Below are 20,062 nucleotides of genomic sequence, written 5' to 3'. Positions count from 1 at the left end.
AATGGTCTTGGCATCACGTCAAAAACCAACTGACTATATTTGTACGGTTTAATTTCTGGACTGTGACTTCTCTTCTGATGTGTAGGCCTGTCCTGATCACCGCGTGACACGAACACACTTAAGTACCTCTACGTATTATAACGTGGGGGAAACTGTACCTCCCTTCATCCGCCGACCCCCTGCTGGAGTACGAGCGCCACGAGGAAAGAGCATCTCTCATTTGTCTCTGTGCCGACATCGCCGTGCTCCACCCCGCCACACAGATTCCATGCCCGCCGAACCCAGGAGTGCGTCTTCACGTGTGCGTGCCTTTGGCTGACGCGGTCCGTTCACCGCGGTCCCTCCGCATTGGTTCCGCCCACAGAAGTCCCTCTTTGAGGCCTCTCTCTGGTGTCCCTGCGTCTCCTGTCATTCACCAACTGCTCTCTTCCGTGTCCCCTACCAACTGGCCCATCGTGCTACGAATCTTCTCCGTGAGCACAGTCGCGCCGAGGGCAAGAAGCGCCTCATCTTTCGGTCTCTGCACGCTGCCCAACAACAGGGCTTTCCGTGCAGCGAACGCTCACGGCAACATGAACTGAAACGGAGGGGCCGGGCCAGGACCTGGCTGCCCGCCACAGTGAGAGCGCATCACCCCCGCCCCCGCCTGAACCTCACTCTGCACCCCTCCCGCCGACGGGGCCCCCACCCGCCCCGCCTCCCTCCCCAGAGACCCCGAGGCCTTGCTCGGTTCTGGTGCTCCCTGGCTGTGCTCTCCTCGCCCGTCACCTGCCGGCGCGGGGCCTGCGGATCTACTATTCCGACCTGACCAGGTGCTCCGGTCCCTATTCCCCTTCTCAGCCGGGCTGCGCAGTCACGAATCCCACGGCCCACGAGGTCCAGCTGGTAGGTAGGGTTTGGCCGTGACAGGCTGTGCGCCCGGAGCGAGGTCGTGCACTTGGCTGCGGGTTTCACTACGGCCGCGGCCAGTCGCCCTGAGCAGGGGCCTTACCTGTAACTCCTTTTCCTCCTGCTTCAGCATATTCCGAAGGATCTGGGTGGCATGTTTTTGGAATTCGGGATCCTGGGAACGGAGCATAGGACAGGTGAAGGCTGGGAACAGCCCCGTGGCTTGATTCTCCTCTACCTGCTGATTTCTCAGGCGAGAAAAGCCACCATAGCAGCCTGGGCCGCGCGGGCGTGGGAGTGACACTCGGCTCCTCACTTCCCTCAGGGCTTCTACTGCGGAGTTTCCTAGAAGCCTTGGCCGTAACCACCTCTGCTGTCCAACGGCTCCCAAATCTCCTGGGACTTCTGCTCTGCCTTCCTCCCCACTGGAGGTCCCGTCCCGTCTCCCAACTACGCCCTCTCCGTCCTCTTAGCTCCTGTCCCGGGTCCGCCCCCTCCTGGTGTCTGTCCTTTCCCAATTCTCTGCCTACAGCAGGGCTCCATGTCCCCCTCCTCCCCAGCGTATTCCACAGTCTTGCAGCAACGGCTGGGGGTGCGGGGGAGCTGTGGAGCAGGGCCCTTGAGGGCCTCCTCGGGGTCTCCCCCATTTAGGAGGCACGAGCCCACTGCTGTCTGGAAAGACCGATGCGTTTGCGTGGAAGGGGGACACTAAGGACGGAGTGGCCGCTTTCTTGCAGCCAGCCTCTCTCTGCTCTGCTTTCTGACAGGCTTCACGGATCTCTGGCTTGTCTTCTCACCAGAACACTGAGCTACAACCTGCTTTCCTCCCCACGGATGAGAGCTGAGGAGGGGAGCTCACCTGCAGTGGTTTGGGCCCCGTGATGTGCTGTGGAGGGGGCGGAGGCGGAGGCGGAGGAGGCGGTGGGACCGTGGGGGCGACTCGGGGGGCTCCGGCTGGGGCTGGGTCCTGCTGCAGCCCAGAGACGCTGACGGATGAGGGGGAAGAGCCCAGGAGGGTCAGTGCAACGTAGGCACCAGCTGGAGGAAGACAGACAAGGAGAGGCTTGCTCGTGGCACATTGTTCTGGACGGCAGACACTCAAGCTACAGAGGGGTCCTCCTTCTCCTTGCGCGGAGCTTAAAATTCTGCAGATAAAATTCTCTGCACTTCAACGCCCTGTCATCCCTAATCCCAGCTCACTGGCCCTGCGTTCCTTCCCTTCCTTCACGTGGAACGCTCAACCACAGTCCCACCGGGATACGTGGCCGCACTCCCCAGCGGCCACCTGTCTAGCTCTCGTGACATTCAGTCAAGCCCCTGGCACACAGGAGGCACGTGGAAGCTAGCCGCCCCCCCCCCCCACCTTGGCCCACCCACCAACTCTTTCCTCAAATCTGTTGCTTCTGTTTCATTACCTGGGCAGGCCTGACTGTTGTGTCTTCCTGGCTACAAACAGGATGTTTCTGCTTCCCTCCCCCCCAGATAGGAAACCAATGAGAAAGGCTGTCTGTGGGGGGACAGGAAGTGAATGGTACTGGAGGGGCCCGATATGGATATGGCCCACATGGGCGTGTAGGGAGACAAGAGGCCACCGTCTGCACGTGCAGTGACCACAGGGAACGGGGGCAGGCCCAGCGGATCAGGATTAAAGACGTGACCCCGGCTGCCTCTGTCACATACAAAGGAGGCCCCGGGTCAAGGGGCCTGCCCCCACAGCCCAACTGCTCCCCTACTTGCTGTGCTCAGCTCTCTCCAACTCACATTTGATAAGCTTTACCACCTCCAGGTGGGAGCTGTTGGTCACCATGGTGCCATTCACCTGTTGGGGGACAGATGCTATTAAGTAACCAGATGGACGTACAGAATCCTTCTCAAGTTCGCAATGTCACTCCTTCAAAGCCATTTTCCATGCTCTCCAGACACCTCCGGTCACTTGTTTGCCCTGTTCTCATCTGCCGTACGTTCTGTCCTCCCAGCCAGTCTGTGAGGATCCAGGGATGAGACCTGCAGCTTCACCTGTTATTTCTGGTAGGTTCCATACCAGCTACCTGCCCGCACTCCTGTCACCTGCCCCAGCCTGTGTCCTCCTCACGAGAGGACCGAGGGATCTCCTCGTCTAGGATCTCCTGAGCACGTCTAGGACTCTGTGCTGGGTGGACAGGGCGGGCAGGTGACAGCAGGTGGCAGCTGGCCAGGACCTCAGGTCAGTGCAGCGTGGGGACGGAATCCAAAGGCACTGGGCCCCTCGCTGGCCTCAGCCTCTCCGTCTTAACTGTATTTTTGTTGTTTGTTAAATGAATGGAAAGATAAAACCCATCCCAGAAGCTCGGTTGCTTACAGTCAAGAAGGGCCGAGGATGGGGCTCCTAGAGGCTGCCCCTGCTGCCAGGCACACCCCGGCTCCTGTCGTGGCCCCACCCCCAACCCAGGGGCCCCTGGTGGCAGTGAGGCCAGGGGCTGCAGGTGCCGGACAGAAGGGGAGGGGCACTCACTTTGATGATCCGGTCGCCTTCTTTGACACCAGCTCTCATGGCTGCCCCTCCTGTAGGGAGACGACCTGGTCAGCAGAGCCCGGCCACCCTCCCCAGAGGTCCCTCCGACTTGTCTTCTCAGCCCCTTGTGTCAGGACCTCAAATGCCGGGGGTGCCTCTTGTCCTGCTCCAGTGACCAGACTTCCAGCGGCCAGACCACGGTGCTGGAGAGGCAGGCCGGGCTCCGGGGAGTGGGCGTGTGCTTTATTCGAATGTGTCTGGATGTCCCAGACCAGTAAGAGCTACTTCCTATGATCCAGTGGGAAGGATGGGTTTACCGTATCAACTGTACTGTTAGCATAATGATAGTTATTAACAGGAATATGGACAAAAGGATAAAAACGAGGTTTCCAAGCATCCTTCTGAAGCCCTGAAGGGTTCAGGGGTATCCTGGGGTTCGTATCAATAAAGATGATCATGGTCACTCACTGTCAAAATTTGTTTCAGGCTATTTAGTTCCTCCCTTTAAAATGGGCCACATTAAGAGCTTCTGATTGAGACTCACTGAGACGCTGCCCCTTGGCCAGAGGCTGCGCTGGCTGTGACTGCCGTGTGGTTTTCCATGACTCAGTCCTGGTCTGATTTACATCCAGGAAGCATAAGAAACACGAAAGCTGAGGCCAGCTAACGAGCGGCGTAAAGACTGTTTTCGTGAATCTGCCCCAGATGATCATTCAATCTGTGAGCTGCACTCATCTGATCAAAACAAAACTCCCACAAAGCACACATAGATGTTTCTGGTCTAAAAAGAGATTCTACAGCGCTGACTGCGTCCTAGTTTGGCTTTTCAATACGGGACTCAAGACTACGCCCTCGTCTCCAGCGCGCTATTTACGGAAGAGGACTCGAAAGGAGCGTGAGATGCTCTACCCTGTGTCTGGAAACCAAAGGTGGCAAAGAAAGTAGGAAACACACGTGGTGATTTCTAGTAACTTAGCGATTCGGAAAAAAACCAGTCTCCAGAGCAAAGGAACCAGAGAAGCTCTCAAGCCTCAGTGAGCATGAGTCACTGGGGGATGTGTTCAAAGGCATGACCCCTGGCCCCCTGGTGGACAGTGATTCAGTAATTGTGGCCGTGGGCTCAGGACGAGGATGGCAGCCATCCTGGGGTCCGGGTGACTCTGATGTCGGCAGGGCACCAACCACACTCTGAGAAACTGAACTAGAGAAGCCTAAGGTCAGGAAAAGACCGTAACCACCACTTCGTTACTCCCGAGAGGTCGACGCTGATGCCAGTGTAGGCTCTCCTTGTCTCCTGCCCCAAACGCACACACACGTGTGCAGAGACACCCGTGCACAGACACACACATGGACAGACACACCCCTTGACTCAGGGCTCCCTGGCAAGCCACCCCTCCGCCCTTGTCTCTCTGGGTCCGACTGTGCTTGGGCCTCAGGGCAGGGACATGTAAGAGGGCTGAGCTGCACCCGAGGGACCCCCATGCTATTTGCGTGGGGCAGGCCGCAGAGGTGAAGGACGAGCATTTTGTCCCCACCAGCTCCGTCTCCCCTGTCCGGCAGCAGGGACAACACGGAAGCAGAGAACAGAAGTATCTCTTCAGAGCTCTGTCCTCGGAGAGGAAAACAAGCCCCACAGACACAAGTTAACTCCCAAACATCTGAGCTGCAATTATTTATATCCTCGTGTGATCTACAGACCTCATTTTGGTCATGAATTTGAAATTCTCTTTTTACTTTTCCCATAAACAAATCCCAACTATTTCCTCAAAATTACTTAAAGTCTATTTTTCTTCCCACTGTGCAATGTACTTAGTGTGAAATGCTAGCCTGCTCATAGGCACACCTTGTCTTACTGTACTTTGCAAGCAGTGGGTTTTACAAATGAAAGTTTTGCGGGAGGGGCGCCTGGGTGGCTCAGTCGGTTAAGCGTCCGACTTCGGCTCAGGTCATGATCTCGCGGTCCATGAGTTCGAGCCCCGCGTCGGGCTCCGTGCTGATGGCTCGGAGCCTGGAGCCCGCTTCGGATTCTGTGTCTCCCTCTCTCTGCCCCTCTCCCGCTCATGTTCTGTCTCTCTCTGTCTCAAAAATAAATAAAAACATTAAAAAAAAACTTAAACAAATGAAAGGTTTGCGGGAACCAGCATCGAGCAAGTCTGTCGGTGCCATTTTTCCAGCAGCGTTTGCTCACCTCCTGTCTCAGTGCCACATTTTGGTGATTCTCACAATATCTAAAACTTTTCTGTTATTATATTTTTGTATGGTGATCTGTGACGAGTGATCTTTTTTAGGTTGAAAAAACTTATTTACATTAATCTATATTTTTATTCTTGAGGGAAAGAGAGAGCGTGCGTGCGTGCGAGAGAGCGCGTGAGTGTGTGCGCGCCCAGGGGAGAGAGGCGGAGGGAGAGGGAGAGAGAGAATCCTAAGCAGGATCCAGGATCCATGCTCAGTGCAGAGCCCGATGCGGGGCTTGATCCCACAACCATGGGATCATGACCTGAGCCGAAATCAGGAGTCAGACGCTCAACCGACTGAGCCACCCAGGTGTGCCTGCGACGAGTGACGTTTGGTGTTACTGCTGTGATGGTGTGGGGGGCACCACGAGCGGTGCCCTGTAAGACGGTGAACTTGACAGATGCTCCGCCGACGGCCGTGCCCCGTCTCTCTCCCTTCCTCAGCCGCCCTGTTCCCTGAGACACGGCAGCAGTGACATTAGGCCGATCACTGACCCTACGACGGCGCTGAGTGTGCAGTGAAAGGCAGAGTCTCGCGCCCGTCGCTTGAAATCGGAAGCTGGCGGCGATTCGGCTCAGGGGGGAAGGCGCGTCCAAAGCCCAGACAGACTGAACGCTTAGGCCTCCCGCACCCGACGCTTGGCCAAGTTGTGAACGCGAGGGAAGGTTCTCGAAGGAAATGAGGAGTGCTGTTCCAGGGAACACGCGGATGACGAGAAAGCTAAACGGCCTTACTGCCGATGCGGACAAAGTCCGAGTGGTCCGGACGGAGCATCGCACGCACCACGTCCCCGGTCCAGAGCCCGGTCCAGAGCAAGGCCCGCGCCGTCTTCGTTCTGCGGAGGCCGAGCGAGGGCGGGAGGCCGCACGGGCGCAGCGAGACGCTGGCTGAGGCCGGTCCTGAGGTCTCGGGAAAGAAGCCGCCCGCGCGACACAGAAGCGCAGGGAGAAGCATCCGGGGCCGATGCAGAAGCCGCGGCAAGTTCTCCGGAAGATCCAGCCGAGAGAATTCACCAGGATGGCCACGCTCACCAACAGATCCTCAGTGTGGACCGAACAGTCTCATGTTGGAAGGGGACGCCGTCCGGGACTCTCGCGGCCAGACGGGACAAGTCAGGGCCCGGTTCCCAAGCTTCGAAGGACGGGCCAACTCTTGTCAGGGGCTAACGCGGCTGGTGACTGTAAGCTGAAGCTCCTTGACCTTTCCCAAATTCTTGGGGCCCTTAAGAATCCCGCTAAACCTACTCTGTCTGTGCTCTAGAAATGGAACAACAAAGCCTAGAGGACAGTACATTTGTTTACAACATGGGTTACTGAATATCTTATGTCCCCCGTTGGGACCTGCTGTGCAGAAAAAAAAAAAAAGAAAAAGATATCTTTCAAAATATTACTGCTCCAGGGAGCCTGGGTGGCTCAGTCAGTTAACCATCCAACTTCAGCTCAGGTCATGATCTCGCAGTCCGTGGGCTCGAGCCCTACGTTGGGCTCTGTGCTAACAGCTCAGAGCCTAGAGCCTGCTTCGGATTCTGTCTCCCTCTGTCTGCCCCTCCCCCGCTCATGCTCTGTCTCTGTTTCTCAAAAATGAATAAATGTTAAACAAACAAACAAACAGGGGTGCTGGGTGGCTCGGTTGGTTAAGCGTTCGACTTCGGCTCGGGTCATGATCTCGCGGTCCGTGAGTTGGAGCCCCACATCAGGCCCTGTGGCTGACAGCTCAGAGCCTGGAGGCTGCTTTGGATTCTGGGTTTCCCTCTCTCTCTGCCCCTCCCCTGTGTGTGCATGTGGGCGCGCGCTCTCTCTCTCTCTCCCAAAAATGAACATTAAAGAATTTAAAAAACAAACAAAATATTACTGCTCCTTGACCATGACCCGGGCACCCAAGAGCTCTGACGGACAACGAGACGAGTGTTGTCGTCGTGCCTGCTGATACAACACCCGTTCTGCAGCCCACGCGTCAAGGAATCATTTCGACTTTCGAGTCTCATTACTTGACAAATGCATTTTGTAGGGCTGTGGCTGCCATAGATAATGATTCTGCTGATGGATCTGGACAAAGCAAATTGAAAACCTTCTGGGAAGGATTCATCATTCTAGATGCCACTCGGCCCATTCACGGTTCACGGGAAGAGGTCAAAACATCAATATTCACAGGGACCGGAAGAGGCAGCCTTCACGGACTGACTCGGAGGGTTCAAGACTTCCGCGCGGGCAGAAGTGCAGTGTGGCCTGAGGACGGGGCTGAGTGGCCGCAACCTCAGGATAAAACCTGAGCGGACGAGGAGGTGCTTGCTGGGGAGGAGCGGGGTGAGTGGTCTCCTGAGATGGAATCCACTCCTGGTGAGAATGCCGTGAAGACTGCTGAAATGACAATAAAGGACTGAGAATATCCCACCAGCGCGGTTGCTAAAGGAGCAGCAGGGGTGGAGAGGAGGGACTCCAATTTTGAAAGTTGTGCTGTGAGCAAAATGCTCCCCAACAGCAGCGCCCGTGACAGAGAGACATTCCTAAAAGGAAGAGTCGCTTGATGTGGCAAACGTCATCGTCTCATCTCAGGAAATCGCCACAGCCGCCCCCGGCCCCAAAACATCGAGGCAGACCCTCCGGCAGAGACTGTGACTCGCTCATTAGCAGGAACACCCCGCAACAAGGTGTTTTTAACGAAGGCGCGTGTGTTGTTTTCTCAGACGTGACGCCACCGCACTCTGAGACCACAGGACGGTGAGAGCGCGACTTTCACGCGCACGGAGACACCAGATCGTCGCTCTGAGCCGCTTTACTGCGACGCCTGCTTCTGTGGCGGTCAGGGGCCGAGCCCGTACCTGTCAAGCCTTAGACTCTCCACGTCACCCGCGCCACCCCCGCGGCCACACTGAGGTTCACCCCCCTAGGGACACCGGTTTACACGCGTCCCCGCTCCCACGTCCTTCCCGCTTGTCAGCTCCGGCCGGGGCCGCTTACCAGCACGGCTCTAGCTCCTGGCGGGCGACACGGCTTCCAGGTGCTGGCGGCTCTTCCAGTCGCAACGGGCGGCTCGACCGACCCGCCTACGTGCCCTCCCGCTCTGCTCCCTTCCCATCCTGCCAGCCGTCTTTCATTCCCACCTTTGCGACTGCTCCCGAAATCCTACTGCTTCTCAGGGAGGCTTGGACCACAAACCGCCCGAACACCGTTCGTTCCCAGCACCGTCTCCTCCCAGACCGCCCGGCACACGTCATTTCTCTGGCCCTTCACTATTTAACGTCGGCCGCCCCGGCACCCGCACCCGCCCGGGCCGGCACGCTGTCCCAAACTGTAGGGTGCTGCAGGTGGCACACCGACCCCACACGGCACCTTCTGACCCGGTAAGAGGGCCTCCCTTGGGTGGCAACCTGGCATCTGCCCGACAGCCTGAGGGCCACCCTGCCGTTCTTACCCTTCCCAACGGGGAAGCGGGCACGCGACGTGACCCCTACGAGTTCTGTCTGGCGCACGGCACTGCCGAGACGGCCCCGGACGGCCCCGGGGACCAGTTCGTAGTAATTCACACACGCCCAGCACTCCCCACACCTCCAGGGAGCGCCCACGCCCGTCCTCTAATCACGCAGCAGGTCACGCACACGGTTGCTACCCACACGGTGTCCCCGTCCCCCGTGGGCAGCGGGACGCGGCACTCACCGGGCCGCACGGACTGCACCAGGACGATACGATCCCCACTGACGGTGAAGCCGAAGCCATGCTGGTCCTTTTGGATGATGACACAGCGCTGAACAAGACCTGACGAGGGTGACAGACAGAGAAGGATCATCAGGAGCCACCACCGACCGGGAAAGCCCCAGGTCGTCCTCCCGCAGAAAGCCTTTCCAGACTAACCGGCTCCCCAGCCTTTTCCTGAGCAAACCTAGGGCGATGACATGACTGCCTCCGGAGCACAGAACACCTGGAAGCTACCTTGCGCCCCGTGTAAGAAGTCACCCTTCTCCAGTCACTGAGGCGTCTGTCTCTTTGGGTCTGTCGGGTGAGGCTGTCCAAAGAGGGTCAGGACAGGGAAGCAGCCCTGTGATGAAGCCCAAGTGAGGGGTCTGCTGGGAAATCCCACCTGGCGAGGGCGGCGGGGGGCGGCTCGTGGGGGGCGACCCGGAGCGGGCCCCTCGCCAGACCCGGGGAAGGGTGCAGGGAAGGAGAAAACCCATTCTTCTCGCACACACGTCTGCCCCCAGAATGTGGAGAAAAAGAAAGACAGCCACGGCTGCCGGGTGCCCCCGTCCCTGCGGGTGTGCAGCGGACCCCACACCCTGCACGCTGCACCCCAGACATCGCGCCCCGGATCCGCGGACTGCACACCGCACTGGATGCCGCACACCGGGCACCGAGCCCGCGTGCTGACCCGGGCTCCGTCCCACGACGGCCAGCGCGGGAACCCTGGAGTTAAACCCAACTGGTTTCGGGCCTGCCTCTGGCCCCTCCGAGCCTATGCACTTGGCAAGTGTCTGAAGCCCTCTGTGCCTCGGCCCCCCGCTCTCTGAGCGGGGACAACATCCCCCTTCCGTGGCTGGTGTACGGACAGAGGAGACAAGTCGTATAAACCGAGAACTGCCGAGCCCAACGCACCCCAGGAGCGCGACGGGAAGGCTGCTTTGCCCCCGGAGAAGGCACCCCTTCTGTGTCTGCGTGTTAGCGCCCCAAGGTTACCTGCTGTGTCAGAGGCGTCAGAGGCGTCCGAGGGCTGGCGGAGGTGGGAAGAAGGCCTGCGTCCGGGCGCCGGGTCTCCCAAAGACAGGCTACTTAACCTGCAGGGCAAGGAGAGCAGCGGTGAGCCGGGCGGGGAGGGACCAGCCTGCAGCTCTGTTAGAAGGGGCCCGAGTCTTGGGTGAAGAGAGGCCACCCCTCTCAGCCTGTAACCGGCTTAATCTGGTGGGAGATCGGCCGTGTCTACACCACTATGTGAGATCCGGGGCCGCAGGGCAAGCACGGTCTCCCTGATACCCAGCAAGGCGCGAAGGGCAAGAGCCCTTCCTGGAGGCGGGAGACAAAGAAGGAGTGGCGGGAGCAGACCGCGCACAGACACACACGCTTGGTGGCTCTTACCAGGCGGCAATGGGGCTGACGGAACAGAACGAAGCAGCAGGGAGATGGAGGCAAGGAAAAGACAGGAGAAAACAAAAGCTGGTTAGTGTCAGGAGGCGACTGGCAAAGGACAGGGAGACCGCAGGGCGAGACGGTGGGGCATCAGAACCAGCCGGCAGAGGACGGCGGCCGGTGCAGCAGAGAGCCTCCCCGCCTCGGGCTTTGTCTCGTCCCCTCTAGACGGGCACCTCCAGGCGGGGAACTGGGACTAACCCGGGCGGGCTAGCATACGCTTCTCTGGAAGGGAGGGCGAGAGCAATGGCCAAGCCTCTGAAAACGCCCCTCTTCCTGGAGTCTGGCCCGTCCGGTGGTAGAAATCCGGCCCACGATGAGCCCCTACCTGCAGCCAGCCCGAGGCGCCCCGCTCGGCAAAGGTTAAGTGAGACCCTAACACCTCAAGGTATCGAGGTCACCAAACCAGATCTTCCCTTCAACAGCAGTAGGACAAGTTCAATGGCTGCCACGCCTCTCCGTTCAGGAGAGTGTGCCTGCTGCCCCTCTGAGGGGGTCTCCCGCGTGTCCACAGCAAGTGACCAGGCAGAAGGTCATTAGCGGAGGCGCTGTGCGCAGTGGCAGGACATGCCCTTGGTGTAAATGTTCACGTGGTGGCTGGTTGAGCAAACCACAGTGTGACGGTGACAGTATGACGGCAGGGTGCTCAGCTGCGTGTGACGGGAAGGCCCTTAACGGAAAGGAATGGCCTCCAGGATGTGTTGAGTGAAAACAGCAAGGCGCAGAATTACGAGCACAGGGAAAAGTGGGTAAAAGAGCGGGGGGGAAGTATTTCTTCGTGTGCGTTTACATGCTCGCTCACGTACGCACAAAGGATCTAAGACACCTCTGGGAGGGTACAAAAGAAACACACACTCTGGCTGCCTCTGAGGAAGGAGACTGCGTGTTTGGGGCACAGGGCTGGTGCTAGAAACTCATATTCTCGATTGCAGCCTTTAGGTTCTGGATCCCGCGAAGGAGCCAGCTCTTCAAGTGATATATATGACACGATAAAATAACTTTCAAAGTTAAAAGACGGGGGCGGGGGGGGTCTTCTTCTCCCCTCATCCTGGCGCCCCTCCTCCCTGGACAGGTGAGATTGCTTTTTCCTGGCTGATCTTTGGATCAGAGAGAGGAGGACGCCAAGGGAGAGGAGAGCGTGGGGCCCAGGAGAGCGTGACGTGGGAATGGAGGACGAGAAACAAGGAAGAACAAAACAAGACATAAACCAGACAAGACACGGGAGACGGCTGGTTCAAGAAAAGCCTCAATCGCACCGAGAAGGGCCGCGGAGTGGAAACTGCCCACAGTGCACTAGTCATCTTGCTGACATGCAAATCCGCCCGTGTCATTTTGCTGCCGGGAACCTCCCAGAGCTTCCGTGTGGTGCGCGGGGCGGGGGGAAGGCTGTGCTGCCCGAGCTGGGCCGTGGCCGCGGCCGAGCGGGACGTACTGCCGGGTCCCCCCACGGCCCCCGGGGCCCACCGCCCAGGCGGGACTCGGCAGGCGCGCCACCTTATTCTCCGTCTCTGCTCTTTGCCACCGGCCCTTCACCTGCTCTGGTTTCTGGCCCCTGCCTTTGCCCGTACCGCGCCTGCTCCCCAGATGTCCCTCCCGCCGCACGGCTCGTGACCGCATCCGTGAGCCAGACGAGAGCGTGCGCTGCCGGCAGCTCCGGCTTCTGGCTGTCTTCAAATCACCCGCCTCCAATCTCTGCCCACCCCCACCCCTCCACCCACGCCGGGCACCCAGCTTAGCTCAGCACTCCGTAAGTGGTCTAGAATCCACGGACGATGACCACACTTGCTGCGGTCATCATTCTGCAACGTATGTATGTCACGCTGTCCCCCTGGAACGTGCACAGTGCCGTGTGGCAATGAGATCTCAGGGCAACTGAGAGAGTGCCCTAGAGCCCAGACCCGTGCTACCCGACGTAACAGCTACAGGCGTCTATTTGAATTCACATCTGAAATAGAATGGAAGTTTCTCAGCTGGCCCAGCCACATTTCCATTGCTTCCTAGCTAGCTACGGTGGTGACCACGCTCACTGGACCCGACAGCACGAGGCATTTCCATCGCCGCGGAAAGCTCTCCTGGACGGCACGGCGCTGCTCCGGGCACCGTGCGAGGCGCTGGGTACAGACGGAGGAGGAGCACACACGCGGGGGCGACAGCTCCGTGCTGGCCCCCCTCAGAGACGGGTCCTCAGGACGGACCTTAACTTGAAGGTCTTTTATTCCAGCCGCTCATCTGCTGTCTGCAGTCAGATCCGCACACCCCACCCCTGGGCTACCGAGGACGGGCCTGAACCCCTCCTCCTCGCCACCTCGGGGGAAAGCCCGTTTTCTGCTGGGACGGCCGGGGCCTCCTCCTGGCCTCGTGCAGTCTGGCCCACGCCTGTACGGAAGCCTGGCAGGGACGGGAACTCGAAACCTGGTTTGCTTTGCGCTCGAGCTGGGCCGTGCGCTGTCGTGCGTCACGAAAGGCACGTGGAGCGGCGGCCCGTGGACCTGGCGGCGGAGGACGTCAGGGGCGTGGACGAGAATCACTTCAGCAACAGATGCGAACGGCCTTTTCTCTTTGAGAGCTTCGAGGAGGAAAAACTATCCCGGAACTGGACAGGAAGACACATCGGCAGATCAGGTGGGCGGAAACAATGCGCGGGCTGCTGGGTCGGCGGGGGCTTGAGCCCGAGCAGAGAGTTTGGAGGGAGCCCTCGGGAAGGTTAAAATCCGAGAGACAAGGGAAGAGGGAGAAGTAAAGAGCGTAGTCGGCCGTCAGAAAAGGAGAAGGGATTTTAATGGCAGGGCTCCCCTCTCCTTCATGCCGTTCCCACCAAGTCTGGCAGCAGAGATCAGATCCGAATCGGCCTAAACCTGAAGGGAGAAGGCCTGGGAGAGTGCAGAGCCCCCCTCCGCCCCCCCGAACACGTGGCTCGCTAAACGGCAGCCACGAGACAGGAGGTCTGGCCCAGCTTCCCAGTAGGGCCCCACCACTGAGCCCCCTGCCCAGTGCAGCCGACGTTTCCAGACCCGCTCCCTGCTTCCCGCCCCCACTGACCGTGTGGCTTCTAGCCTTGGGTCTGGGTGACTGGAAAAGCCCAGATTCACTGCGTGGACCGGCCTTCCCCGGCACGGCCCGCCCTGGGCCCCGGATCGGGACCCGCGATTCCCTCCTCACGCCTGACAACCAGACGCGTGCGAGGCCGCCTGGCGCCGAAGGGCCTTCCACCGAGGGGACCCAAACACCGTGGCCCCGTGACGGCACCGCCCTCTGCCCCTGCTCCTCGAGGCTCTGGTCAAGGGGCACGGACCCCACCGTGCTCTCCCTGGCCACGGCAGCCTGCGTATCTTTTACGCCAAGATTGTATTCTGAAACATTTCAAACGTGCGTTGAGGTTGAGGGGAGCAGCACGATGAGTGCCTGTAGGCCTCCATCTAGACTCCCCAGTCAACATTTGTCACGCTTGCTTTATTTTCCCAAAGTTACACACTTTTTCCCTATTTCAAAGTTGCAGACAGCGTGACACTTGATCCCGAAGTACGTCAGCATGACCCCCCAAGACCTTCGACTTCTCCTGGACAACCACAGTGACCTCAGCACCCAAGGAGCTCACCGTCGATACAACAGAATTACCTCACATGTAGTCCGCGCTCAAACCCAACTGTCGTATGGCTCTTCCGCATGGCTGCTTTCCCACGGCCTGCGACCGGGGTCCAGCCGCAGTTTGCATTTACTCAATCTCCTCGGGATTCGTCTGCTCCAGAACGCCTACCCACCCCGGTCCCTCTGAACCCTGAGGTGTAAGAGCTCAGGCCAGTCGTCTTATCGATCGGCCTGCAGAGGACTCGGCTGTCTCATGATTAGATTCAGATTAAGCCTCTTAAAAGAGTATCATGTAAGTGGTTACGCCAGGTTTGGTTACTTGGGTCAGGTGCGCTCCGGGGAGTCGGCAGTGGTAAAAACATGTTTCCCACTTGAATCGGCGGGCAAGCTGGGGTGATACCTGAGCCAGAGGACCACCCTTTTCTCCAACAGCCCCTCCCCAGCGGCCTCACCCTCCACGGGGGCTCCTTGCTTGGACCGCATGCTGCACTGTAGCCGTAGAAAGGCCATCTACTGATTCCGCCTCTCCTACATCCACTAGCGGGCAGTCTCCTGTAAAGGAGGCAGTCTTTCCCTTTCCTGGACCGGCGCCACGAACTCATGAATTTCTTCCTTAATGCAATGCATTATAGTCCATTATCATCGCTTTTTTTTAATGTTCTTTTTTTTAAGTTTATTTTTTTTTCTGGGAACCTCTATGCCCAACGTGCGGCTCGAACTCATGGCCCCAAGATGAAGAGTCACGTGCTCACTGACTGAGCCAGCCGGGCGCCCCTTTCATCATCACTTTTTGGAAACTCTCGGAGCTGTCCCCATCTGGCTGGGGGGAGACCTTGTTCCTTTACAGTGTCACCGTCTGTCTTTGAGCACATCCTTGCCTTCTGGCACAAGATCTTCCCGGCTCACTGCCTACCTTCCCCGAGCCAGGCCTGGGATCAAACACTCCTGTAAGGACCCCTGGTTCCTTTCAGTGGGAGTCATACTTAGAGACAGGATCGGGGGGGCCAGGGCAGCGAGTATTTATGCAGAAAGCGTGAGTCCACACTGACATCTCCGGTTTGACTCTGACACTAGCGGGTCCTTCCTCTCCCGGAGTGAGAACCGGTTCCCACGTGAGAGGGTTGCTGGGGTGAACGCACCAACATGTCTATTCAGTCAGTCCGGGGTGTCCCTGCAGCTCTGTCCCCACATCGCGTTGCATCAGAGGCGCACAGTCAGGACCGTGCGCGGAAGCTGCTTTCTGATGTTATCGGCCTGAAATGCATCCAGGCCTCTTTTCATACTTGTACTTAACTTGGGGGGTTTCCTTTCCTCAGTATTTATCTAACTTTACGTTTTGAACCTGTTCAGCACGTACATGGTCGAGAACGCAAGATGCCACCTTACAAAAGGTCCCTCCAGAGCCGCCCCTGCCGCGTCCTGCCCCTGCAGGGAAGCTTTCCCACCGGTCTCTGGCTTCCTCTCTGGGCCTCGTCTTGGGAAGCTAAGGAAATGCACACTGCTCCGTCCCGGTCCGTAGAGACCTTCCACGTCCCTCCCCTTCTCTCTGCCCTGCCGGCCACACCCTGATGCCCAGGCGCCCTCGGCCCTCCCTCCGACACTACTCCCGTCATCTGGTGTCAGTCCTGGCCGGGCTTTCCGGAATGCTCCCCCGACCCTGGCGGTCTGCCCCCCTCCACCCGCAGCAGCACCAGGCGCAGAAGAGGCGCTCTGCAAATCCACGCCGAAACCGTCCCCCCGCCCCCCGTGCGCAATGAAGCGCGGACACGCGTGGAGACTGTCCCGACAACAAAATCCAAAACTGCCCATTTACCCCTCCTGTTGGCCTATGGGTGTGTATATTTTTAAAAATTAGTTAAAATTTGAAAATCAGACCCTTTCACACTAAGAAACCACAGGTTTCTGGTTTCTGGCACCACCGTGCTTCTAAGCCCCACAAGGGGACAACGGCTGCCGACAGGGCCTGTTCTCATCATCCTCGTTCTGTCCTGCCGGCAGCCTGCAGCTAGGGAGCAGCCTAGGATGTCCCCGTGACGCTAGTTACGAAGTCCTTCCTACCTTCCGCGCGGTGTGCGGAACACCTGCCGTATGCTGTCTATTTAACCTTCCCCGGAGCCAGGCGAGGTAGGCAGCACACCCCCATTTTCAGAGTGAGCAGCGGGGTTAAGCGGAGTTGAGATACGATCTGGCTTCAAGGTCCGGGCCCCTAAATGAACTTATCTGACCTGTGGCCACATATGAGGATCCAACTAACTGGTGTCTATTGGGCCTTTCCTGGTATTTTCTTTTTTGTATACACACAATACATGTACCTCACATGTGCACACGCACACACAATACACGTGATGTACTCTAGACTCACAAGGTACGCAGAACACATACGCTATGTATATCTAGAGAGATAACAAATACGATCAACAGAGATTAAAAAGTACACCCTACGTAAGCTGACGTAGGTCTCTGGTGTCTGGGCAGAGTCATACTCCTGAGCCCCTCCCCAAAGCCAGGAGCGGCAGTGAACCAGGAAAGAGCTACCTTGCCAGGACCTTCGTTCTAGATAAAGTGCACATTCGCTGAACCCTGACCTGGTCTTACTGGTCTGGTTTCCCTTATCTACCAGGGTGGAGGAGCTCTAAGTAGCCTCCTGGCACCCTTTTCAAGGATTCTGCATCTGGGTGGAAGTCTCCCCACAGTCTGAGGCAGACACTCCAGCCTGCACATCCCTGCAGTGAAGGGAAGAGACACTGTTGCCCCTAAGAGCTCATACGCTTGAGAACACTTAGAAAAAAAGAGGCACAGATCAAACGAAAGCAGTCTCCGTCAGAAAGAACCAGAGTGCAGAGTCAACACTTCAAAGGGTGCTGCCGAGAAGGACCTGGCTTGGAAATTCAGGAGCCAATTCCAGTTCTGTTGGAATCCACGGGGCCCTCGGCCACCACCCACTTCTGCACGTGGGTCTCTTCTCAATTCAAGGAGGGGGCAGCGGGGGGTGGGGAGCGGAAGCCCCTGGCAGAGCGGCCAGAGAGGCTCCCACCCCCGAGGTCACGCACTGGCTGCAGAGCGGCGTGGGAACCCCTCACGCTCCCACCCGGGGACCCAACGTGGCAGCTCGGTGGTGGGGAACACGCGTCCTTTCTCGAGCAGCCCCTTCCCTCTGCGCCAGCACCGATTTCCCGGGGTGGACCGGAGCCCCGGGGACAAGGCCGCTCCGACACGTCTGCTGAAGGAACGTGCACGGCCCTCCCTTCAGAGCTGCCGTGAGGCTCAGAGAGGCACTCCGTTAGGTTCCCCACGGCGTGGAGTCCCGTGCAAATCTTTTCAAGGTCCGCACTAGGTGACCGACGCTCAACGTGCCAGAGGTGAGGCACACCGATGAGAAAGAGTGGGTGACTAAGAAACGGAGAAGTGAAGATGCCCCCGGCTGTCCCGGTCGCCTCCACGCAGGGCTTTGAGGGCGGCGGGCATCGGGGCGGACAGGTGCACGGAGGGGGTCGGCGGGTGGCGAGAACCGGCGTGCGGGGCTCAACACTCCATGTTTATCACACAGCCCATGCTATGGTCTGGAAAGCACTGTTTTGGGGTGAAATACAGGCTCGGGCTTGGGCTCAGCCTTCTCCTGGCTGGCACCCCACCTCTCCGAGCCCCGGTTTCTCAGCAATGAATGTGGAAAATACCATTTCCTCCAAGGATGGCTGGGAGCACATCACCCTCACAGAAACCTCAAAGCCAACATGTCCAAACTGAAATCAGCCTCCTAGCGTGGGCCCTGCTCCTAAGCAGAGGTCTCCTCCCGAGGTAACCGTGCCATGCGGTCACTCACGTGGGAGCCCGAGTTACCTCTGACACCCCTGCAAATCTAATCACCGCCACACCCTACTGCCATTACCCACCACTGTTTCTGGACCCACCTGCTCTGTCCCTCCTTGCCCCTCTCCTAGCACAGTCGGCCGTTCCCCTCCCTAGATCCCATCCATTCTCTACTTGAGAACTTTCCAGCAATCTCTTAAAAAGACAAAGTGGAACATTACCCTGTAGCAGATTCCGACCGTCCTCATCCTCGTATAAAGGTTCAAATCCTTCCCCAGCCCAGCAGGTGCTCTGGGTGGGGGGGTCCTCGTGCCCCCACTGGCCTCAACCCCAGGAGCCTCCCCGTCCATGAAGGCCAACACACGCTCCAGGGTTCAGGACAAACACCTCTTCCTCCGGGAGGCCTTCCTGGACACCCCACTACGCGGGCCTCCCCCGAAATCTTCCCTGTGGTGCTCAGTGCCGACTGGTCATTTCGTGCTTTCTCGGACTGCTTCACGTCTACTCTCCCCCTTTGCTGATAAAGCTTCATTGTGTCCTGTTGGCCGGAGCACGCAGTCGATATACAATAATTATGACTTGAGGGGTGCCGGGTGGCTCCTGTCGGTTCGACTCTTGATTTCGGCTCAGAGCACGATCTCGCGGTTTGTGAGGTCGAGTCCCGCTTTGGGTTCTGTGCCGACGGCACCGAGCCTGCTTTGGATTCTGTCTCTCTGCCCCTCCCCCACTCGCGCGTGTGCTCCTCTCTCTCAAAAGAAATAAACGTTAAAAAAAAAAGTATGAGCTGAAAGATAACATCAGACCATATGTGCCAGAGAACTTTGCAGACACGAAAATATTGTAAGCACACACTTAGCGTCGATAGAGCCTGAAGGACTGCCACAGTGCACGTAAGTTAGGATTACATTCACGGCTTCGTGGTTTTAACAAAGGCAGGAAGGTGTTAGCCTCTGCATGGACTTACACGGCGAGTGCCATCGACCTGCAGAACCATGTAAGCTCCTACAGTCTTCAGTCTCCCGGACTTCTAGAATTCCATTCTGCACACAAAGCACTAGACAAGAAAATGCACGTTAAAGCGTGTTGTGACTACAAACTGGGCTGGGGAGAGAGGGGGCCAAAGAAAGAGGAAGGAACCAGAGAGGAGGCCAACTTCACCAGGGCCCAGGAGCGAGGGCAGAAAGCTCTGCTGTGGAAAGACGGGAGGGAGGAGCGGGCACAGGCGGCAGGGGGACACGGCAGCTCTGAGGCCGTCGGTGCAACACGTGGGGGGACGGAGGGTCAGACAGGACTGAGCCGAGAAGATGGGTCCCCACCCGGGCTCTGTCGCTTCCCAGCCGGTGGATCTGGGAAACCCTCGGGTTCTCCACTGCAACAACGTGGACAGTTCACCTGCCGGCTCTCCCTGGCTCACGGGGCGGCTCGGAGTTACGTGGCAAGGTGCGTCAGAGGCTTGGAGACACGGAAGCAACATCAGAGCAGGAGGAGAGCTTGGGGCGGGCTGTGGATTTCATTCCCTGTAGAGGCTGAAGGCTCCCTGGGAGTCACGGGAGCAGATCAGGGCACGAAAAGGATAGGTCTGACTGTGGTGGCCAGAGTGGACTGGAAGGGGAGAGGCTGGAGGCGCAGAGAGCAGGTAGGGCAGGGGGTCATATGCACCTGAGTGCCAGCACTGCATGGAATGAACCAGAGCAGCCGGGAGAGGGGCTGCAGGACCGTCTTGTGTCGTCCACAGGGGAGCCGCCCGGGCCACAGGCACCAGAAACGTGCTAGCTCGAAGTGAGAGGGTCAGTGTAAAACACACACACGGGTTCAAAGACTCAGTACAAGACAAAAGAGGAATGCAAAATACCAACACTTACACTGATCACAGGCAGAAATACCAGTATTTTGAGTAGATTCAGTTAAATGAAATATATCACTGAATTCCTTTTACCTGTTT

At 58.1% G+C, this 20,062-nt stretch overlaps 1 protein-coding gene across 10 annotated transcripts in view; it reads right to left on the bottom strand.

Moving 5' to 3' along the window:
- ARHGEF11 (Rho guanine nucleotide exchange factor 11) overlaps nt 1-20,062 on the bottom strand; it is an 87,139-nt gene that overhangs the window by 32,458 nt on the left and 34,619 nt on the right. For 9 of the 10 annotated variants that reach the window (XM_042977017.1, XM_042977024.1, XM_042977018.1 and 6 more), the window contains exons 2-8: nt 10,678-10,692; nt 10,282-10,379; nt 9,268-9,366; nt 3,380-3,429; nt 2,650-2,707; nt 1,748-1,926; nt 992-1,063 (exon numbers count right to left, since the gene is read on the bottom strand). In XM_042977017.1, the coding sequence (XP_042832951.1) occupies nt 992-1,063; nt 1,748-1,926; nt 2,650-2,707; nt 3,380-3,429; nt 9,268-9,366; nt 10,282-10,379; nt 10,678-10,692 (571 nt within the window). The remainder of the gene's footprint in view (nt 1-991; nt 1,064-1,747; nt 1,927-2,649; nt 2,708-3,379; nt 3,430-9,267; nt 9,367-10,281; nt 10,380-10,677; nt 10,693-20,062) is intronic. The other variant, XM_042977021.1, reaches the window with a different exon arrangement.

This window comes from Panthera tigris, chromosome F3, assembly GCF_018350195.1.
Source record: "Panthera tigris isolate Pti1 chromosome F3, P.tigris_Pti1_mat1.1, whole genome shotgun sequence".
Classification (NCBI taxonomy): Eukaryota; Metazoa; Chordata; class Mammalia; order Carnivora; family Felidae; genus Panthera; species Panthera tigris.
This window is presented reverse-complemented; position numbering and strand designations above follow the sequence as displayed.